The 22,578-nt window shown below is 35.5% G+C and overlaps 1 protein-coding gene across 1 annotated transcript in view; it reads right to left on the reverse strand.

Annotated features, from left to right (window-relative positions):
• CPS1 (carbamoyl-phosphate synthase 1) overlaps nt 1–22,578 on the reverse strand; it is a 128,915-nt gene that overhangs the window by 66,769 nt on the left and 39,568 nt on the right. Inside the window, exons 9-20 of the mRNA XM_049614985.1 lie at nt 22,080–22,186; nt 21,106–21,244; nt 20,401–20,478; nt 18,460–18,558; nt 16,459–16,554; nt 13,287–13,476; nt 12,106–12,263; nt 10,456–10,584; nt 7,973–8,117; nt 6,291–6,501; nt 4,448–4,646; nt 291–467 (exon numbers count right to left, since the gene is read on the reverse strand). Of these exons, the coding sequence (XP_049470942.1) occupies nt 291–467; nt 4,448–4,646; nt 6,291–6,501; nt 7,973–8,117; nt 10,456–10,584; nt 12,106–12,263; nt 13,287–13,476; nt 16,459–16,554; nt 18,460–18,558; nt 20,401–20,478; nt 21,106–21,244; nt 22,080–22,186 (1,728 nt within the window). The remainder of the gene's footprint in view (nt 1–290; nt 468–4,447; nt 4,647–6,290; nt 6,502–7,972; nt 8,118–10,455; nt 10,585–12,105; nt 12,264–13,286; nt 13,477–16,458; nt 16,555–18,459; nt 18,559–20,400; nt 20,479–21,105; nt 21,245–22,079; nt 22,187–22,578) is intronic.

The following is a 22,578-nucleotide window of genomic DNA, read 5'->3' on the forward strand; positions in this document are numbered from 1 at the left end:
ACATATACCAAAAAGGAGGAACATTTTATGTCTGTGATCATCCTTTAAAGCTGTAATAGATGTCCTTAAGTCCAGGCTTAAATCAAATTCTAAAAAGGTGATAATATTTGATTATAGAATAACCAGAAGAAAGCCACAGAAGTCTCCAGTATAATATTACTGAAAAGAATTAAAGTTTTGCCCCCAAATCCCTGAATTCACAACCACTCTGTGATTCAGTTTTACTTTAAAATCCAGGCTGACTCTATTCTGAAGAAAACAGTAGCTCTGGACCCCTTAGCACATATTACCTTGGCAATGGCATAGATGCGGATGCTGGATGGGTCAGCCAGCTCTCTTCTGAGATCTATGTTGGATGGCCATTCTTTGTTCATTGGGAGACGGGAAGTGAACCCATCTATTGACGGGTGGCACATTCGTAAGGCCTTCTGGAAACTCTCCTCAAAGGTGCGACCAATAGCCATGACCTGTAATGCACATTTACGCACTTGGATTTAAAGAGCTTCTATATTTTGAATTTGAAACAGAACCCAGAAATGGAATATTTTTTCAGGAAAGACTTGGGAACAAAACACGTAAGGAAGAACAGTACTCAAAATTAGGTGTTATTTTTCTTCCACTCTCCTTTTCTCCATGGTTTTGATGTAATGATTCTTTAACAATATTAGGTCAGTCTTTTACCACATACGAAATTTAGCTTTATTTGCTTAGACCGATGAGGAAATTGCCTGCACCTGTCCTGAACTATAATATTAAAATAAGGAATACATGGCCAGAGCATATAGATCCTTCCTTAATAAAACCTTGCTTTTATTCAAGATGTTCTTTAGAATACAAAACTAAATGAAGAGAAACCAGACATATACTGACACAAAAACAGAACTCTTTCTAAATGGGTTATCAATCACTATCCAAGACAGGTTGGCTTTCTTTATAACTAACCATTAATATTAATAAAACCTTCAGAATCATAATGAATACTGACAGATTCAGATTTTGAATATAGGCAGAGACTAAATTCCCCATGACAAATTCAGTGTGTCTTTCCACAATCTTTACAACTGATTGTACACTAATCAATTAGGAAAACCATGTGGTGATTCAGTTTGGACGCGTTACAAGTCAGAGCTAAACTTAAATTGCCGTCAAGTCCACCCAGTTATTTTCAGTGGATAAACACTGTCTTTGAGCCTTTCCATGGAATAATAGATTGCTATGCATTTTTGGTCTCCAATTTAAAATAATAACAGTGATAATGCTGCCTTCAGTGTACCTCCGTGATTCCTCAAATAGACCCGAATTCCCATTAATGTCAGTTTGGTAAATCTTCATGTCAATTGTGTGACAAGATACATATTCAAAGATCACAAAAGCCAAACAGATAACCTTTCACGCTGCCCCAAATTTAATTAGAAGTTGGAAGATTCTCAAGAGCAGAGATAAATAAAATGCTAGTCCAATTCAGATACGCAACTTGCGAGGCGTCGTGGTATTTGAAGGGTTACACAGTAGGTTCATAGACTTGCTAGCCTAAGCATGAGAGGGACTGCCAGAAATAAGACATTTTATGGTACTATCAAATTAGGGAAAACATTTCTGGAATATTTAATACAGTTTTTAGGTATTACATATTTAACAGTTGGCCATAAAGTAACTGGTTCTATAAGAAATTCATCATACATTTTTATTAATTTTAAGTACACTGTACATAATGGTGTAGAGAATATGTTCAATAAAAGAAAAACAAACATACTTATATACTAATAAAACAGTTCATAACTGTGTTTGCTCAAAATCTGTGCTTTTTAATACTTTGTATTATTAAAATTCCCCTTCATTAAGTGAAAATTTCACCATTTCTCTGTGGAATAACTGACCTGGCCCTAACCCGATTCCCTGACCCTGTTCTACTACATTCTCAAAGCACCTGTAGGTGAATACTGTATTTTAACTTTTACCACAGTTGCATTCATACTATATTTGGTTCTAGTTATGTATTCTGAACTTACCAACTGCAGATAATATGTAACAAAGTATCTACATCTTATTCACTATTTTATTCTACCAGCATCTTTCATGTAGGAAGAACTCAAGAAACATTTCTTAACTTGAGGTGAACTAACTGAATGATGTAAAAAATTCACTGACAACAAAATCCTTTAGATAATAATCCCTAGATGAAAACATTACAAAAAATTATCTCATATTCTTTGGCTTATAAATTGTATTGTGAGCAATGTGAAAAGGGACACTTTCCATGGAATAAGCTAACTAGCAGTTGTTTATTTGGGCAGAAACACTACCAACAAAACTTTACATGGCATTCGAGTTCTAATTCTCTTGTGCACCTTGAAACATAATAGAAAAAATAATATTTAAAACAGCTATCAAGGACTACCTGGTTTTTTACAACTACTAGAAGGACATTTTAATTAAAAAGGTCAAGTTTTCCTTATCTATCATTACTTTAAAATCTTACATTAACATCTTGGAAACTAAGGAAACCAAAATAGTAATAATTCTGCCTTTCATGAATGACTATGATTGATCAGTAAAATGTCTTTTTTTTCTTTTCTCCTGCATTACTGATGGAGTTAAGCTGCACTTCCTGTGATTAGTGGCCATTATTTCTGCAATGGCTAGTCTGAGGATAAGCTATAATCTGTAATGTAGGACAAATGAAGGCCAATATAGATCAACATGTCATAAATAGTTCTTTGCTCTGTAATCTAACCAGCTTACATATCTAGGCCATATAGAGACACAGACAAGATAAAATAAAATAGAGGATAGATCAGTCGATCGATAGAGATTGAGATTCACGCATACTGCTTATAATCAAACATTCTACCCATAAATAGTGACAATAATACTGATGGAATACATTTACTGGGGTGGCATATGCACCCCAATGTTTCTAGCAGTGCTATCAACAATAGCCAAATTGTGGAAAGAGCCCAAATGTCCATTGACTGACAAAAACGGACAAAGAAGGTGTGGTATGTATACACAATGTAATATTACTCAGTAATCAAAAAGAATGAAATCTTGCCTTTTTTAACAATGTGGATGGAACTAGAGTGAATCATGCTATGCAAAATAAGTCAGTCAAAGATAAACATCATATGATTTCACTCATATGAGGAATTGAAGAAACAGAACAGATGAACACAGGGGAAGGGAAGGAAAAATAAGACAAAAACAGAGAGGGAAGCAAACCATAACAGACTCTTAAATAAGAGAACAAACTGAGGGTTGCTGGAGAGGTGTGGGGTAGGGGGATGGGCTAAATGGGCAATGGGCATTAAGGAAGGCACTTGATGAGATGAGCACTGGGTGTTATATGTAATTTATGAATCACTAAATTCTACTCTTGAAACCATTATTACACTAGATGTTAATAACTTGGATTTAAATAAAATTTAAAATATAATAAAAATAATAAAATGTTTAAAAAAGAATACATTTATTGGGGATGCACTATGTATCTACCTTAAAAGACATTACTAAATATTTACATCTATTAATCATAAACCTTATAAGAACCCCACAAGGTAGGTATTATCATCTCCAATTTTCTGATGGAAAACCTGAAGACCAGGGTCTTGTATGAATGTCTCTAGCTAGTAAGTGGCAACACCAAAATAAAACAGAAGCCCATTTAGTTTGGCTCATGCTATCTCCACTTATGCCAAGCCAACTGGATCTAAGAAGAAATAAACCCCTTGGTGGGGAAGGAAAGGGGTGACTGTCAGAGGCAGGGATCTGAATTTTTTTATTTCCTCCTGCACAGAGGAGCACTGCATCTTTGAAGATGGGATAATCAAAAGCTAATTTTAATATCAAATAGTATAAAAGGACATTATGAAAAATCTAAAGGTCCTAAACACTTAGACCATTTCAATATAATGAAAGAAGCGCTTCTCGATTTTGAATTTTAGAGCTAGATGGGACATGACAGACTGTCTAGTCCAGGCCCTTTCTTTTAGACATATAGAAAGTGAAGTCCAAGGAGGATAAAGCCACAATTTATGTGAATAGAGTAAAATTTAATTCTTAACCTCAGTTCAGTGATCTTTTTGGTGCACCATTTTATACCATGTTATTTTCTAGATTTGTTTATAAATACATTATAACTCAGTTTTATATATGTGTGTTTGTGTGTATATATGAATATGTTTTTTCATATACTCAAATACATTATACATCCACCTATATGGCCTTTCCTTTTAAACAGAAGCATTTAAGATCTATTAAATGGCCACGTAACAAATACCTTCTGTTACCAGTCAGAGAGATGTTGAAACACTAGGGAAGAAATGAAATTCCTTTTTATCCTCCAGTCAAGAACCCAGTATCTAGGCAACCTTAAGACTTTCAAAATGTTAAGGATTTGACAAAATAACTGAGGACAAGAATAAAATAGAAGAATAAACCAAGGACTCACCTCTCCTACACTTTTCATAGAGCTACCAATTCGGCTAGATGTTCCATGAAAACGATCAAGATCCCAGCGAGGAATCTTGGTAACCATGTAATCCAAGCTAGGTTCAAAGCAGGCTGATGTCTTCCCCGATACAACATTCTTGATTTCTGGAAGTGGGATTCCTAGGGCAATCTTTGCAGCAATGAATGCCAACGGGTAGCTATAAAGGAGGAGATATTTTTTTCTTTCAGCAATAAGTGTTAAAAACAACCCAAAACATAAATTGTTCTTTCTTAGAAATTCTGGTATTACTCCACATCAGGGTATAAAACACATCTGGTTCTCTGTTCTGTATGAAGGTTTAATAGCCACTTATAAAATAATGTGAGCCATGATAAAGCAGAGAGGCACAGATCACAAAAGAATTCACTCTCTATGCCTGACATTCAGGGCTACAACTGCCAACCTTCGCCTCTTTAATCCAAAATCAATGGTTTCCTTGATAAAGTGCTCACTTGTGTATAGGCTCCACTAAGATGAGAATCTGAAAAATACTCTTGAAAAGATATATACATGTCTGCACCTAGGAAGACAGCTGAGTTAGCTGGTACTATGGGGTATGCAATGGCCAGAAAATGTAGTAATTGAAAGTTAGGGTCCTTGATCAGTCTCCAAATTATTTTTGAACTTGGGTTTCCTTACAAAACTGACACTCTAGAGGGGCACTTGGGTGGCTCAGTTGGTTAAGTGACCCACTCTTGACTTCGGCTCAGTCATGATCTCAGGGTTCATGGGACTGAGCCCCACGTGGGGCTCCACACTGACAGCACAGAGCCTGCTTGGGATTCTCCCTCTCCCTCTCTCTCTGTGCCTCTGCCACTCACATGTCCTCTCTCTCTCTCCCTCTCGAAAGAAAAGAAAGAAGAAAGAAAGGAAGAAAGAAAGAAAGAAAACAAAGAAAGAAAACAAAGGAAAAAAAACTAATACTCTAGGGACTTCGCTGGATTGTTTTGGTGATTATAATTAAGAAAATAATTCACAGAACTATAGAATTACATATGAGTCTTGTAATACATCTCCCCCATCCGACATGAGGAAACTGATTAGAGACAATAAATGACATGTCCAAAGTCACATAGTCAGTAAAAGAATTGGGAGGAGAACTCACATCTCCTGACTCTTGCTTAGGGTAGTAGTTTACTACTACTCCATGCAGCAGTGTGTAGCCATATTAAAAAAAAATCTTTACATGTAATTATTTTGTTCCCTTAAATGCCATGTAATTTAAATGCCATGTGCTAAATATATTAATAGGAACAAAAGGTATTACTTAATGTTCCCTCCAGTTATGCTTGCTAGAAGTTTTTAAATGGGTAGCAAATTCATTTATTTGGTTGCAACCTTTATCTATAGAAAAACCTTGCAATGTTTGATCCTGTGGATTTTCCTAAAACAAAATAATTTCTTGAATATTTGAATCAAGCAAACTATACTATGTACCTGACACTTACTATACACCTGAAGGAAACCAGTTGAGGACTAAATTTAAGAATTAATTTTCACTTTTTAACAATATCTGCAAAGTGCAATTAGGAAGCAGATTTTTCGCAGCCTGCTTTGACCACCCAGATTTTGATTAGTTTATGATTAGCCAGCAAACAAAGCCAGCAAGCAATATCATTTGCTTCAATCTGGCAGCAAGCTCATTAATAACCATGTCCTTAGGGTCCTAAATGATTTGCAGCCAGCATACAGAAATGGGGACTATAGCTTATAAACATAGCACAGTCTTCCACTAGCTGTCAGTTTTCCAAAACTATCTGCGAAGGATCTGCAAACACATGGTCAATCATTCTGATCTTACCCAGTGGCCTTTGAGGCTAGGGCAGAGCTTCGAGACAGTCTGGCATTCACTTCAATGATGCAGTATTCCATTGAGGTAGGATGAAGGGCAAATTGAATGTTGCATTCACCCACAATGCCCAGGTGGCGAACAACATTGATTGAAGTATGTCTCAACATCTGAAACTCTGCATTGGAGAGGGTCTGGGCAGGGGCTACGACAACCGAATCACCTGTACATCCAAGCAACACTTGTTATTTGGTAGCATATCTAAATAACTAACTTTAGTGACTTAATCTATTTGTGTAATACAAGACACACTTTAGTCTAAGGGTTTGTGGGGAAAATAATTGTCTCAAGGCAGTGCATTGCTCCAACACATTATTTACAGAAACCCCTCTAACCTTTCCAAGTTCATCTAGCTATCAAGGCTTCAGTCATCTACTTACCAGATTGACATTAACTTCTTCAATTTCTTCTCTTCATCTCAAAATCTCTCTCTCTCTCAAGTTCTCCCTTCTACAAACATCATCTCCTCTTCACCCAGACTGACTCATTCATCTGTTTTCCACATCTCATCCCTTCCCATTGTCTTACTCCTCTCTAGTCATAGCCCTTGCATCTTCGATCTCTTAATCTTTAGTCTCCAATCCTTCTGCCCACAAACATTCTCAGGCTTCTACTGGCTCAAGAAGCCTGTCCCCCTACATTATTAATCACAAGAACATCTCTCTCATTTTTTACATGACTAAACTTCTTTAAAGTTTCCCAAGTCATCATCTCTCTCATTGCCATATAATTCTTATCAATATGAGTCCCATAACCAACTTTGCATTAAAACTGTCTTCTTGAATATTCAAAACCCCACATTAAAATCCTAACTCTTGACCTTTCATAGCATTTGATATAACCAAAACCAAAGCTCTTTTATAAAAGATTTTCTTGTATTGACTTATTTGTTTTCTTTCTATCACTCCCTTCTTTTTCTTAAACACTAACCCTTCCTCTTACTCCTGCACTGTAAATCTAAACAGTTCCTAAGTTCAGTCCTTGAACCTATTGTCTTTCTTTCTATGCCTATGTCCTTGAATACTTAGTCTCTGCTTCCAGCTTCAATTATTTCCTTCACATCAATGCCTGCCAATGATTTTACATCAGCTTTTTTATTTCTATTCCCCTTTCTTGACTTCCAGCTCCACATTATCAACCCTCTTCTTGAGAATTCCACCCATGCCTCATAGCTAACATTTCTGAAACCTAAGTCATCATTTTTGTCCTCTTGTCTAACTAGTTTCTCTTCCTAAAAAAAAAACAAAACTATTTCACCTATTACTTGTGGCTATTTTCTCATTCACTTGGTAACAAATACCCTCATCTGATTTAAGCTGTCTTAACCTCATTTCTTACTTCTCAACACCAAGTCTTACATAGTTTACCATCACTACATTGTTTATATTTGACTTCTTCCTCAAATGAAATCAGGATAATACCTGACTTATTTCACAGTGTTTTTGTGAAGATCAAACATGAGATCAACGTGAGATTATTTTCAATATTGTGAAATACTATTTTGTGTAGAATATTATCACTAGTCAGTCAGCTAAGAATAGTAGTTTAATGAAAAGAACTCAATAAAGGTGGCTGTGGGTCATCAGAAGCGTGAACGCAGGCATTACTATTATTCTTGAAGATTCTTTGCCTACCTGTATGAACACCCATGGCATCAACATTTTCCATGTTACAGACAGTGACACAATTGTCATCGGCGTCTCGGACCACTTCATATTCTATTTCTTTCCAACCTGTCACTGACCTCTCCACCAGAATCTGGTTGGTCATAGCAAAGGCCTGGAAGTTGGTGACACAAGGCATCAAAGAGTAAGGAAAGGTTCTAGTTTAAACATGGATATTTGGCACAGTGCCCTGGCCTGAATCCCGGTCAGCATCATGGTCTGAAGCCTAGTCTCCATCCTCCTCAGTGCTCCAGAAGGCACAATGTGTCAGAAAATCAGTGAGGTACTAGGAATAGCATCCTGCAGTGAATACGCTTGATTTACATTATTGAGGCTTGCCATTCAAAGTGCTGATATGACATTAAATCAAACTAATTTAGGAAAAAGAGAAAATAATTGAGCAATCAGGCAGAGGGAAATGGAATTATTTCAGCAGCAAGGCTTCTGTGAAACCAGAAAATGTGATAAGTGCGAATAAATATGGAAAAATAAGTCTAAAGACTGGTTTTCTCTAAAATAGCTGAGAGTGCTTTGTACAGTGACATACACAATAAAAGTCAGTTGACGTTGATGAGGAGAAGAAAGGAGATAATGATGGTTGTAAACAGTTAGCCAAGATGGCATACGAAACTTGGGAATTAGAAGAATCATATGCAACTATTATTATGGTTAATCACCGCCTAAGTGCTTAAATACCCTGAGTCATATATCATGTATGCCTGATTAAACAGATATGAATTAGTATAATTATCATTTCATATTTACTGAGTATGCACTGGTGGGTAGAATACTGAACCCAAAATATGAAAGAGGAAGTCTTTGACCTTAGGACATTTGGTGGCTGAAAATCCAACAGAAATGTCCCTTTGTCTCATAATGTTTTTGATTTGTAATAGCAGTGAGAAAGGAAGAGAAAGTAACCAGAGAAAGTACTGTGAATTTTTTCAAATTATTAGCAGGCAGTATAATGAAATAATAACTCAATGTTAGTTTTTCTTTAATGTGTCTCAACACTATTTGTTTAACCTCAGTCAACACTATAGGATTCACCATGTGCAATGGAAAATGTAACACATTTGTCCCCACAGCTGCCTATGATGAGGTTTTCAAAGTGGTTAGGAAACTCTGTAACCAGCATTAACAATTTAATAATGATTAATTTGTCATTAGGATTGCATGCTAAAAGAGGAAATCTGTGAAACAAAGGGTATGAATTTCGGAAAGCTTTTTGCATTCTAATAGACTAGGCTGGATGTTTGGACACAAGGACAACTGAGATCAAATGAGAAGTTGCCTCAACTTCTTTCTTTCCAGTCTCAGATTTTGTGCAAAAGACTAAGACCTAGGTGAGTTACTGCAGCTTCTGAAGGTGGTAAACATAATATCAAGAGAATAAGGGGTAGCTTAGGAAATAATGATACAAGTAACTATTTTCAAGGGAAAAGCTAGGTTTTCAACAACAACAACAACAAAAAAACACTCAATGCCCTACTGATTATTTTAGAGGAATTGTAAATCATTAAAATTTATCCCATCCACAAATTGCTTTCATTGTAAATGTTTTTAAACAATTCAGTGTTCAGAATTTTTTTATACTGTAAAATATATATTCTTAATAAAGAATAAGTACACATTGTCACTACTGGGAGTAATAATGAGATTACTAATACTAAATATATTGGAAACATCTAATATTCTAGAAAAAAAAACTTCTATAAACCTGTCTTTTCTTTAAATATATGATTCATAAGTCTAGAATGGAAACAAGAAATACCGATATTGATATATTGTCCTTTTTTATTTCTTTTGGCAACTTTAGAAACACTAAATCCAACTTGTTGACATGTAAGTTTGTCATTATAGTTATCTAAATATATTTAATTTTATTTATCTGTTCTCAAAATCCTATGTCAACAACTCACGGCCGCATTTTGTTTCTCTCTAAAAAGTAAGTAATGATAGATACAAGCTGTGCTTGGTATTTACTCAGCATTCCCCGAAATAGCTCTTATAATTCTGTCAGATTCACTTCCATGACCATCATGTAAGTTACATGGGTCTCTTGACTGCACCCGCACTCATTCATTCAGCAAGAAATTATTGAGACCCCATATCACCAGGCATCGTTCTATTTGGTGAGAAGAGAGTACACACAACCAACAAAAAACTCCTTATCTAATAAAAAGAAGCATACATAAGCAGGAAAGAAAACAGTTCTAGCAAGAACGTCGAGAGCTCACCAAGAAATTTGGCTAATGCTGTGCTCCAATGTCAATAACTGCACTTCATTTCCCTTACAAAGCTACAGTCTGTTGGATAACACTTACAGAAAACATGACGGTGGTTTTAATAGAGAAAAGGTCATTTCTCATCTACATAATTTTCTCTAACTGAAAGGGTTTATCAAATCAGTTTTCTTGATTGATAAGAATTTGGTCTGTGAAAACACATACCTTTGTGCTGAGGTCCAGTAATGTCTCCTTATTAGGACAGATGCCTGATCCTAACCCACCCAGAGCATAGGCAGAACGGATCATCACTGGATAGCCGATGGTGTCTGCTGCTTTCAGGGCATCCTCAATCTGTCAATGAGAAAAACTCAAAGTTTGAAAAGCTGACCACACTAGCAGAAAAGACCACACCAACAGAGTCTAGCAATTGAGATAAATCAGTTCATTTGGGAAGAATCATTATAGAAATGTTGTATTATTGCTTCATTTCATTCTGAAGAACAAGTGTTGTTTTACAAATTTTAAGTAAAATTCTAGGATTTTTTTTTCACACTCACTGAAAGTTTTTCTTTCATCTTTCTGTTGTAAATTTTATTTTGCCATATAAAAAATAAAACAATGGCTGAAGCTGAAATCATCGTTAATTTGAGAATGGGAGCCATATTGAATTTTTAAATTCAGTTTAAAAGCCTTCATCTCTTCATGATGCAAGGATTTCTACTGCTGAAACTAACTTGGTATTCCTGCAATAGGCCATTAGGAATACTATATAGAAAGAGTTTTCATTTTTCAAGTTCAGTCAGAGAATAGTCCCAGAAGCGTAGATTTTTTTTTTTTAACTTACAGAATACAACATATGGTGGCTATATTTTTCTGTCATGGAATATTATTACACTACCAATGGGAGTGTAATTACACCTTTCCCATATGCCTGTTTCGCATCCTGAGGAAGCAAGGACATAATTAAATCTGGCAATGAAAGAATAAATGTATGGCAGGAGCTTTCCAAATGTTCAGCAGAGTTATCCCGGGACTATTCCTGACTGACAGCTCTGAAACATTGTATGTACTTGTGAGCATTCTTTTCTTAAAACCACACAGCCTATTTTCGTCGTCCCGGCAATAGTTGCCCTTTTCCCTCAAGATTTGCCTATTTTTGCAATAGGGAAGTTGCATCAAAAACTGCCTCCAGAACCCCCACTTTATTGAATGTATATGCCTGAAATCAGGAATAAAGTCAGGGACAAAAAACAGATATATATATCAAGCCAAATTTATGTTGGTGCCTCATAATAGCCTATCAATAGGCACAGGCTATGATAGAAAGTGATTAACAAAAACACAAAACAATCTATCCTCTCCAAACACCTAATCTACAAGTTTTTCAGTCATGAATCTTATTGATTAGATCCAATGGCTTTTTTCTAGATAATTTCATTTTTAAATGTTTATTCCATTCTAACAAGAAAATTTCAATCCAATCATTTCCCATTTGCAGGTCATTCCCATCTACAAGATGTGTGACTGGTCCCAGAAAAGAAAGTAAAAATCACTTTGGCATTGTAAGTTTACATGGTTCTTTGTTTTATTTAATTCAGGAGATCTGATATTCAGTGGCACTTCAACCACTGATAAACCACTTCATCTCTGGGCTTTTGCTTCCCTTTTCATAAAATATGAATACCTCTCCCAAATACTGTAGCATGGAAGGCTGTAATTAATACACAAAGTCTCTGAGACACTAACACATTTCTGGAAGAAATTATATGCATATATAATAATTTAGCTATTATTTTCAGGCATGACAAATAACTCTCCCTATAAATGTAAGACAAATAATGGCCTTGTTTCTCCAGAACAAAGATTCCTTACCGATTCCACCGCAAAGCTTGGAGCAATCTTTTCATTAATTTCATTTAGTTTGTCCGAGAACAGCTGCCTGTCTTCTGTGGCCATAATGGATTCAACCGAGGTCCCCAGGACTTTCACGCCATACTCCTTGAGTACACCTCTCTTGAATAGTTCCACTCCTATGGAAGAACCAAATATAATCAATTTTTAGAATCTCAAACTCTTATGTCTTTCTTAACAGATACCTGAATACAACTTTTTTTTTTTTTAACCTTAAAATGAACTCCAAAGCCACCACAGTCTACAATAAAATTGTACTTAAGGTAAAAAAAAAAAAAAAAAAAAAAAAAAAAAAAATTGAAAGAAACATTCTGAAGACATTCTAGCAAAATATTTTGCTGGTGGTATTATTACTTATATTACCACCTTCTCCACATGATTTCTATTATTCTTATTAATCAAAATCATAGGATACAGTGAACTTCTAGATTTTAGTATATTTCCATTCTTTCTATGATCCATTCCTATATTGAGATTATCTTATTTAAATAATCCCAGTGATGTGGATCTCTATATGGGTTAAAAATAATCAAAATAGTGTTTCCATTTGCGTGCCACTTAACTTAAGCTAAGATTTTTATATTTGACTTATAAATTACATCACCAACTGCTTACGCCAACTAGCTAATGAGATTCTCATTCATTATCTAGTTCCAAAGATTTGAAGCACTGTAAAAAGGACAGAGTATTGGACTCAGCAGATGCATGAAGGGATTGCAGAGAGACTAAACTGTGTTATCATGAAAATATATGTGAAAGCCAAATGCTACAGGGCCAACACATAAGTGCACAAAGCATTTAATCAATGTTAATTCTCATTTTTTATTCATGGTAGTTCTCAATGTTTTGCTGGTAACACAGAAAAGCAAATTCCTGAAATGGAGGAGGGAGACCTCACTTCGCCGCCCCAGAGCATTCAAGTAAAAGGTTTCTTTTTGTACCTTAGCTGTTCTGTGAAATAAACCAGTAATATTTATCACATGACATTTTCAGGTGGCTGTTTGCTAATGGCTTCCTCACACATTAAAGAAATAAAGGCTTTTATGAACACACAGAGCATAATTGTTAGATGGATTCAAACAAAAAATATTACACAGAAGTACCTGGGCTGAAACTCTGCAGTTAAGCCAAAAAGAACTCACCACAGTTCAGAGCTGTCTGGCCACCCATGCCTAGAATTAACCCATCTGGCCGCTCCGCCTTGATGACCTCTGTGACAAACTGAGGGGTGATGGGGAGAAAGTAGACAGTATCTGCTTGCTTTAAGCCCACCTCGTTGGTCTGCACCGATGCAATGTTTGGGTTCATCAAGACAGTTTTGACATTTTCTTCCTGAAAAAACAAAAGGACACAGAATCTGAACATATAGTCTAAAGAAGAGAATGACCATACTCAAACAAACGGTTTGTATTGGGAGACAAAACTTATAGGTCATTCTGTGGGCTGCAGAGATCAGTAATAGGACTAGGAAGAAAAAGAAAGACTAATGTTTGGTGAAAGGAAGGAAAAAAATTGCTTGAAAACAAAACTATCCAAAAAGAACTGGCTGCCTATGTGGTTCACCCTGAATTCCTTGCCACTAGAGGCATCAGGCAAAACTTAAGATAACGTCTATAGAATTTAACTAGAGGTCTACAAATACTGCTGAACTTTATAGCTCAATTGACCTTAAAACACTAAAGAAAATATCTTAAAAACTTTGAAATTAGTGAACTATAAAACAGAACCACAGGCAACATCAAAGAAGCCTCCCTTTGCAATGTTTGTCAGAGACCAACACGGAATGTACTTTTAAAATGTAGAATGATGTGCTCTTGCTGGAAGCATCAGGAGCCTTCTGCTGAATTCCATCTTTTTATATTTTAATGCCTGCCTTAGTGCTTCAACAAAAAGCATTATACACTGTGTATACATGTTATATTAATAGAAAATGACCAAATGGCAAAAAATAAAATAAAATAAAAATTTCTGTGTGTGTGTGTGTGTGTGTAAAGGTATTCATAGCCCTATCTTATGCCTCACATCTGCAGATACCTCAGAAATAATTCTTCATGTAAGCTATGAAGGATAATAGCATTATAAACCAGGATGAGTGTGACACTTAGCAAAATAATTATTATAAAATATGGCCATATGGCTCTTATTATTTTACCTATTACCATGTCAATTTTGAACACTCCTAAAACATCAACAAAATATTCAGATGAAAGTATAAAAATCATCCTTGAAAGCCCTACATGTCCTTGGGGGAGAATCTGAATAAAATATTAAATATATTTCATATTACTTTAAATTCAAATGGTGCCTTAAAACTTATAATCTACTTTTTTATTAATTTATTTGATTTTTATACCCAGACTACAAGAGAAATTTCTACCTCACAGATGAAAAAATTGACATTCAATAAGGTTAAATGACTTGCTAAAGACCTGATAAATGGCAAAATTAGGGCTCTAATCCAAGCCTTATGATTCAAGTTCTATGCCCTTTCCTCAATATGAGTCATCTCTCAAGAGGTGAAGAGAGTGATTTTAAAAAAGTATGATTAATTTTTTTGAACAGATACATACAGATAAGCAAATGCATTTAAAATATGGGTTGGAACTTAAATAATTAAGTCTAAACTGAGAACATGTCATCAATAGAACTTACAGAAGGTCTAACTACTGAAGAAAAGCACCGACAGACTTAAATATTTTCCTGTACAAGGAATATAGCTATTTTCCTATACAAGGAATATAGCTACTTTTGTAAATCAAATTACATAGGTAAAGTTCCATAAATGACTGTGATGAGTGTTTATACATTTTTAAAACTTAGACATAATTTCAAACTATTTTAATAAATTTTCTAACTTTTTTATAATATAGTTCTGGTTATAATATATGCACCATCTGATTATTTTAAAATGTTTAGTTCATGAATTCATTTCTACTAACTTCTTAATTAATCACAATACTTTATCTAATAATGCCTATTCTTCAGTTGAAATGTATAACTTCACCTAATGGATGTAAAGCACGTAAAAAAATACAAGCTATGAAAATACTAGTCCTTTATAAAACTACCAAATAGGATTTAAAAGTATGCTAATTAAATGTATTTACAAGCCCTGAATGTACTTACATTGTTTTCTAACCAATCTAAACCATTGGACATCCTCTAATTATACGAAGAGAAATTGAATCGTACTACAATAAAGTAAAGTAGTCCTTGAAAATGTGCACAAAAAACACATGTGCATGTGAGTGTATACACCTATGCATGTATGGAGAAGAATATTAAAAAATAAAAACAAATGGGAAGAAGAGTAAGGTAATTGGGGACTGCATTCTGTTTTTTTCAACAGACATCTGTCAGGTGAAAATCTTCATCTACAGAATATTGAATAAAACAAAAAGAAAAATTCTGGCCAATTATTTTTCTGTGTTTGTTGCCCTAGTTTCCCGCCACCTTCAACGCGTTGCTTTCTCCTAGCCAGGTCTCTGGTGAACGGATTTATACTGCAAAGCCAGAGGCAAAGTCACAGAAGAGCTCACATGGCCACTGGATGGCTGATTAGCACCAAAATAGGGATATCCAAGGAAATTAGGACACCAAAGAGATACCAGATTAGCTCCTTAATAGAAATACATGTACAGTGAATTTTTTCTAAAGGTTTATTTTGCTATGACAAAGAGTTGGGGAGATCTTGAAAGACTTTGAAGAAACAGGAAGGGTGTTCTTCCCAACGTGAGCATCAAATCCTCTTTTTCATGTAAACATCTGCCAAATCATTCTGGTCGGTCATCCAGCCCAAGTCACAGATGGGGAAATTGGGTCCCCTAGTGACAGATAATTGGGTCCCCTAGCGACTTCTATAGCTTGGACAAAAGGCACTGATGCCTTTGCTCTCTCAACTGGATCTTGCCATTTCAACCATAGATGCCTGAAGCATCCTGTAGAGCATTCAAAATATCTTAGAGCCCAAATTCCCTCTTTCATACAAAACACAAGTATATTTTAAAAGCTCACTGCCTCAAAAACAATGAGCAACATCTGTAAATGTGGCTTTTTATGTTTTCGGTATAAGTAGGTGGTAACATAGATAATTTTGGAGATCATGCCGAAGTTCTTGATTTGCAGGCGTGAAAAAGTTTAAGAAAGTTAAAATTTTTGCCTGTGATCAAAGTTTCTTTAATGTAAGATGTGTAAGGAATAGTTAAGGATATCAATTATAGTGACTTTGAAAGGAGGTAGTGTCATAAATCTAAATTATAAAATACTAATTGGACCCATTAAAGGAGTATATTAATTCTTACAAAGATCTCTCACCTTCATGGCTTTTACAGCTTGTGATCCTGAGTAGTCAAATTCACCTGCCTGACCAATGGATAGACCTCCTGATCCTAGGATAAGGACTTTGGAGACCTGTAAGCAGTAAGAAAATGACATTGCTTTGATTAGGAAGATGGGGGAAATAGGCATTTTCAAGAGTGGAGAACTCAAACTATATTGTCTAAGTTTACATGGTGATTTAAAGTACAATATTTTGAAAAATATGTAATATGTGAGGAAAAAGACTAAAAATTTAAACATTTCTAATTTCAAAGCAATTTCCAAAGTTCATGAAGCTTTTTTCATTTAAGTGAAAAATTGTGAGAAGAGGTCTACATTTTATTCCAAGACATATAAATACCTAAAAATAATTACATAAATATATATTTAAATATATATGTATATATTTATTTATTTATTTATTTATTTATTTTTATTTATTTTTGGGACAGAGAGAGACAGAGCATGAACGGGGGAGGGGCAGAGAGAGGGAGACACAGAATCGGAAACAGGCTCCAGGCTCCGAGCCATCAGCCCAGAGCCTGACGCGGGGCTCGAACTCACGGACCGCGAGATCGTGACCTGGCTGAAGTCGGACGCTTAACCGACTGCGCCACCCAGGCGCCCCATATATGTATATATTTAAATACACACATACACACACACACACACACACACACACACACACACACACACACATATATATGATAAGAATCTCCCTAAAATTTAAATGTATTCCATTCAATATTCCTTGGTTTCCTTCTGGACAAAGGAGACCTGGGCTTTCCCTAATGGACAAATGAAAACATAGAAGGCAAGGGGACATGGATACACCTGCATATTCACATTTTTGCCTTTACAGTTCAGTGCCAGAAATATTTAAAGATAATGCAATAAGATAAAGCTCATATCTTGGCAACATACTGAACTTCCAGAGACTGTTATGTGACTCCAAGGAAATAATGATACTGCTTAGTTTTGAGCCACAAGTGCCAAACCCTTCAGAGAAGAAAGATACTCCTGCTCACTGCAAAAGACAAGGACTGGGGAAAATTGGTTTGCCTCAACAAATATTTATTGGATGCCTGCTACATGCGAAGATACTGTGGAATCCCAAACTTTTTGGTGTCTTTTTGGTGTCTTTTTCCTCACCATTAACAAAAAGATACACATCTGAAGAACATGAGTTGATATTCTGAGAAAAACACTATACTGTAAGTACATTGCTTTCTTTGGCTACTAAGAACCCACCATTTTATTCCACATTGAGTGGGTAAATTACCTCCAATCTTTCTATCTCAGGCAAAGAGGCTGCCATGGAAATCCTTAAAACAGAGCATCCAACTCAAATTATCATTTTATGAAAACATATAATTCAACTATTTTTATTTATAAAAAGAGTCAATACGTATATATATATACTTGAAAATACATATACATTCTTCTAAATTTTATATAATAATGATGTGGGTATGTGTGTGGTTTAACTATGAAGGAAATGGGTAGAAACCTTAACATATTAACATATGTATTTAAATAAATAAGGATTCAAGTCTTGTGCTATAGTAATCCTTATCCATTTGCTTTTTAGAGGTAAAATAGTATTATTCTATTGAATAATAACTCTTCTCATTGAAACAAAAAATGTTCTATCATCAATAATGATTCTGTAATCTGAACTGTATCTCAAGCGTACATAAGACTATAGTTTATTAAGTAATAAAAAATGTGTCAAATTTGAAACTAAAAGCCTATTCTTTATTAAATTATTGTATTACAAATTTTCTAGAAGTAAACTGTAAAAGATTTTATATCAAAACAGGAAAATTCCATCAAGAACAGGCAAAATAATTAGATGCTAAAATGATGAGTAATTACCATACCACTAATCATCTCTTATAGACATTAAAATGGTTAACATCATTCACTTAAAAAAATTATCATATGATAGAGAAAATAAAAAATACATAAACCAAAAAGAAGCCCGCATATACTGACCTCCACTCGAGAGGCAACCAGTGCTGGCTTTGGCAGAACCGATGTGATTGTGGTACCTTTCCCTTTTTTTATCAGTGAGAAAAAAGAATCAAACAGGTACTAGAAAAAAATAGAACCAACAAGTTAGAAGCTGCAAAACTCATCAGGTTACTAGATAAAACATAGTATGGCCAGTTAAATTTGAACTTCAGATAAGTAACATACTTTTTTTAAGGGTAAGTATTCATATGCACTATTTGGTTTTTGTTTTCCTGCCAAAATTGGCAAACTAAATATTTACTATTATAAGAATTAGATCAAATAAACATTTCTAATTGTTCACTTCAAATCCTATCAGAAGAAAGTTTTCAGCAGACAGTGAACATTTCAGATAATGCCTTCTGAGAATGTCAAGTTTTCATCCCCTTAATTAGGGGTTATTTTCTTCTAAATGTTTTCTTCTAAATAAAACTCTAGTTATACAAAAGAAATTAAAGCTATATTGCATATACGTCCTAAAGTTCAAAATAACTGGATTTTTAAAATTTCTATCCACTCTAAAAATATCTCTAAAGTTTATTCTTAGCTTTACCAATGAATCTACTTCCATTGTTTCACTAGACATGACAAATTTCAACAAAAATATTCATTTTGTAGCTTCGGCAGCACAAAGAAAAAGGATTAAGTACTACTGGATGTTGCATGCCTTAATTTCAATGTTCCTAATCTGATGTACTAATATAGGCAAAATATTTAAATTTTAAATAAAAAGAAAACAGTATTCACCATGCATTAGGCAATAGTGTATGTCACCAAATTTTCCTTATGCTTTTCATCATGGGTAGGTAATGGTATACTGACTTGGGCTATTAAGAATCATTATTTCCTGGGATGCCTGGGTGGTTCAGTGGGTTAAGCATCCAACTTCAGCTCAGGTCATGATCTCACAGTTTGTGAGTTCGAGCCCCGTGTCGGGCTCTGTGCTGACAGCCCAGAGCCTGGAGCCTGCTTCAGATTCTGTGTCTCCCTCTCTCTCTGACCCTCCCCTGCTTGCACTCTCTCTCTCTCTCAAAAATAAATAAACATTAAAATAATTGTTCTTAAATCATTATTTCCTGATAATATTAAAAAATAAAAAGCATAAATATCTGAAAAGGCAATTCACGGGTGAGAAAGCAGACTTTACAGAGGGAAATTTCTGATTCTCCTCATTTTACCTAGGTGCCTTTTCTGAGAATATCTGCCAACAGGGAAGAACTGTCAGCATGACTAGTGGAGGCCTTAGAGTGTGGGGGAGGAAGTCACACCAGACTTTCCAGACTTTTGTGAGTGTCACCAGAAGCTTGTGTTTGGAAAGATGACTTTGAACACTGAACCAAAAAGTCACACACAAAAATAAAAATATTTAAATTAAAAACAAAATTCTTCTAAGCATTCCTTGTGGTTCTCTTCTTAAGCCATCTGACTCACATATATGTGCATGCACGCCCTCTCCCCTCCTTCATACCCCTGCCCTTCTTCCTTCTCCCGCTGCTGTTTATTCTCCCTTCCTGGCTATACAACCAGTTGCCATAGGGATTTTTGTGAAGTCACAGATGGGGGATTAAAATTTCATTTCAGTTATGAGAACAAGAGAGCAAGAGGGAATTCATTTGCATAGTACAACCATTGTAAATTTCAGAACTAAATATATTAGAATGATAATGATTTAAGTAAAAATAGCATCACATCAGGTTTCGTAAGGGTTTTCCCACTTTAAATTTTAAAGAAGATAGAAATTTCCTCCATGATATTCATGGGGAAATTTTAATACAATGTGTGTGTTATCAAAGTATTCTTCTTGAAAATATTCTTACCCAAGATCATCTGGGCTAACTATTTTTGTTTCCCAAGTTTTCACATTAATACATTTCTGATTTTAAAAAAGACTAAGTGTACAATAGGTCTTATTTTCTGACATACCTCAGTGTCTGTTGGGCCTGGGCTGACCTCTGGGTGGAATTGCACACCAAAGAAGGGTTTGCTTTCATGCATAATCCCCTAAAGGAATAAGAAATAGGAAGAAATTCCTTCTGTAACAATGAATGTTAACCAGGACTGTGTACTACTTAGCGGACAATAAAGTCCAAATAAAAACACTAAGTTAAAGGCTTAAAGACATTCTAGCAGCTAACAGCCATAATAAAGACAGGCCAACAAAGACTCAACCAAATGTGGTCCCCTCAATAAAAACAACTGATTTGGTCTATAGCCTTTGGGCCCTCCTCCCCAGGGTCTCAGAATAAACTCAAATCTTCTTATCTCCAACTCCTAAATTACTTCTCCAAGGGTCTTCTCAAAGGCTACTTCAGAGCTAAGTGAGTCCCAGAGACCCATATGGACTAGGTCCAAACAGATCTCCACCAAATGCCCATTAGCAATCAATGTGAAAGACAGTCACTGATTAACCACTCAAAGAGTGGATCTTAATGAGTCAACTGATGAGAGAATAAGACAGAAATGACTTTTTAAAAAGCAGAGGGCCATGGGAAATAACCTATAAGAGGAGTTCTTATACACACACACACACATCAAAAAAAGCCCACATAAACAAGGTATGTGTATAACAGAGTATTAAAAGCCCAGCATTACTCATTGCCAACTGAACAGGTTTATTGAGGGCCCTACCTCATTGGTTTGATCGTTGACGTTCACAAAAAGTGGTTTCCAGCCAGCAGGAAGGGTGTTGTCCAGGGCATAGCCATGATTCTGAGCAGTAATGAAAGCCTGTCTGTTTGTGATATTCAAAACAGGCTGATTCTGCCCTCTGGAGGGAAAAGGGGAGAAAGAATAAGGAAAAGGAAAAGTGAAGAGAAGAATATAAATACATTTGTTGTAAAACAGTGAACAAGTAAAGCCTATTAAAATGTGAAAGTTTCAATTGCTTAGTGAAAATTACTCTGTGAGAAAAGTCACAGATTGTTAATCCCAATAATTTTAGCAACAAAAATCAATTCAGGAAGCTTTGCTGTGTGTTAAATAGCAGGTCTATTAAACTTGTACAATTTTAGAAAAGGGAGAACTGCACTCATAACAAAAGTTAAGAATTGCTCACTAGCAAATATAAGTGATTTATTTTAAGGGAGCTAGGTAATTTTAAAGCCAGAGAGTGTGGGGGAAATAATAAAGAGATGACTCTGTCCTGAATTATTCTGAATTACACTTCATGCAGAGGGGGGGCCGTGGGGGAAAGCTCCATATTAAATAAATTGGCATCATGTGGGGTCAGAAGTAAAACCAAGAGGACCTGAAGACTTCCCAGTTCTTAAGTCACACTAGAGTCCTACAATGTTAGAAACCAGAACAGTTTCCCTTAGAATATCATTTGATAGTCTATCGTTTGATAATGTCATTTGATATTACAACCTCAACTTATGCCAAGGGGAGGAAAATAACTTTAAACTACAGCAACGTTATTGTTAGAGAAGGCTGCCTTTCAAAAATGTAATAAAAGTGGTATCGGGTAGTCAGACAACTGTGAACCATGTAATAGTACAGTTAGCTGTTTTTTCTAAAGAAAATGGCCTGTAGTCTTTTGCGTTTAGTTATTGACAGCATTGCAGATCCAGTTTGACCTGTAAACAGAAGCATAACTATCTCACCTGTTGGCCATGGACATCTTGTAGGTTTTAGCACCAGCAGCCAATCCTGTTATTAAATTTCCTGTACTGATTCCAAACAATGGCTCCTTACGATCACTCTCCAAAACCTAATACAGGGAGAATGTTTATGAACTAGAGTACAGTCCCCACACCGCCCCCCCAAATGCTGCCTCTGAAGGAATAAAAATGAAGCATCCTTTTTTTTCTTAATTAACAAGAAAATAGTAATTGAATAAACAGTTAAGGCTAAAGGGGCACCGAGGTGGCTATGTCGGACGGGCATCCGACCCTTGATTTTGGCTCAGATCATGAGCTCACGGTAGTGAGATGGAGTCCCTGTGCTGACAGCGCAGAACCTGCTTGGGATATTCTCTCTCCCTCTCTCTCTCTGCCCATCTCCCTCTCATGTGTGTGTACCCTCTCAAAATAAATAAATAAACTTAAAAAAAAAGTTATAAATAAGAACATGAGGGGTGCCTGGGTGGCTCAGTCGGTAAAG

This window comes from Panthera uncia, assembly GCF_023721935.1.
Source record: "Panthera uncia isolate 11264 chromosome C1 unlocalized genomic scaffold, Puncia_PCG_1.0 HiC_scaffold_3, whole genome shotgun sequence".
Taxonomy (NCBI): Eukaryota; Metazoa; Chordata; class Mammalia; order Carnivora; family Felidae; genus Panthera; species Panthera uncia.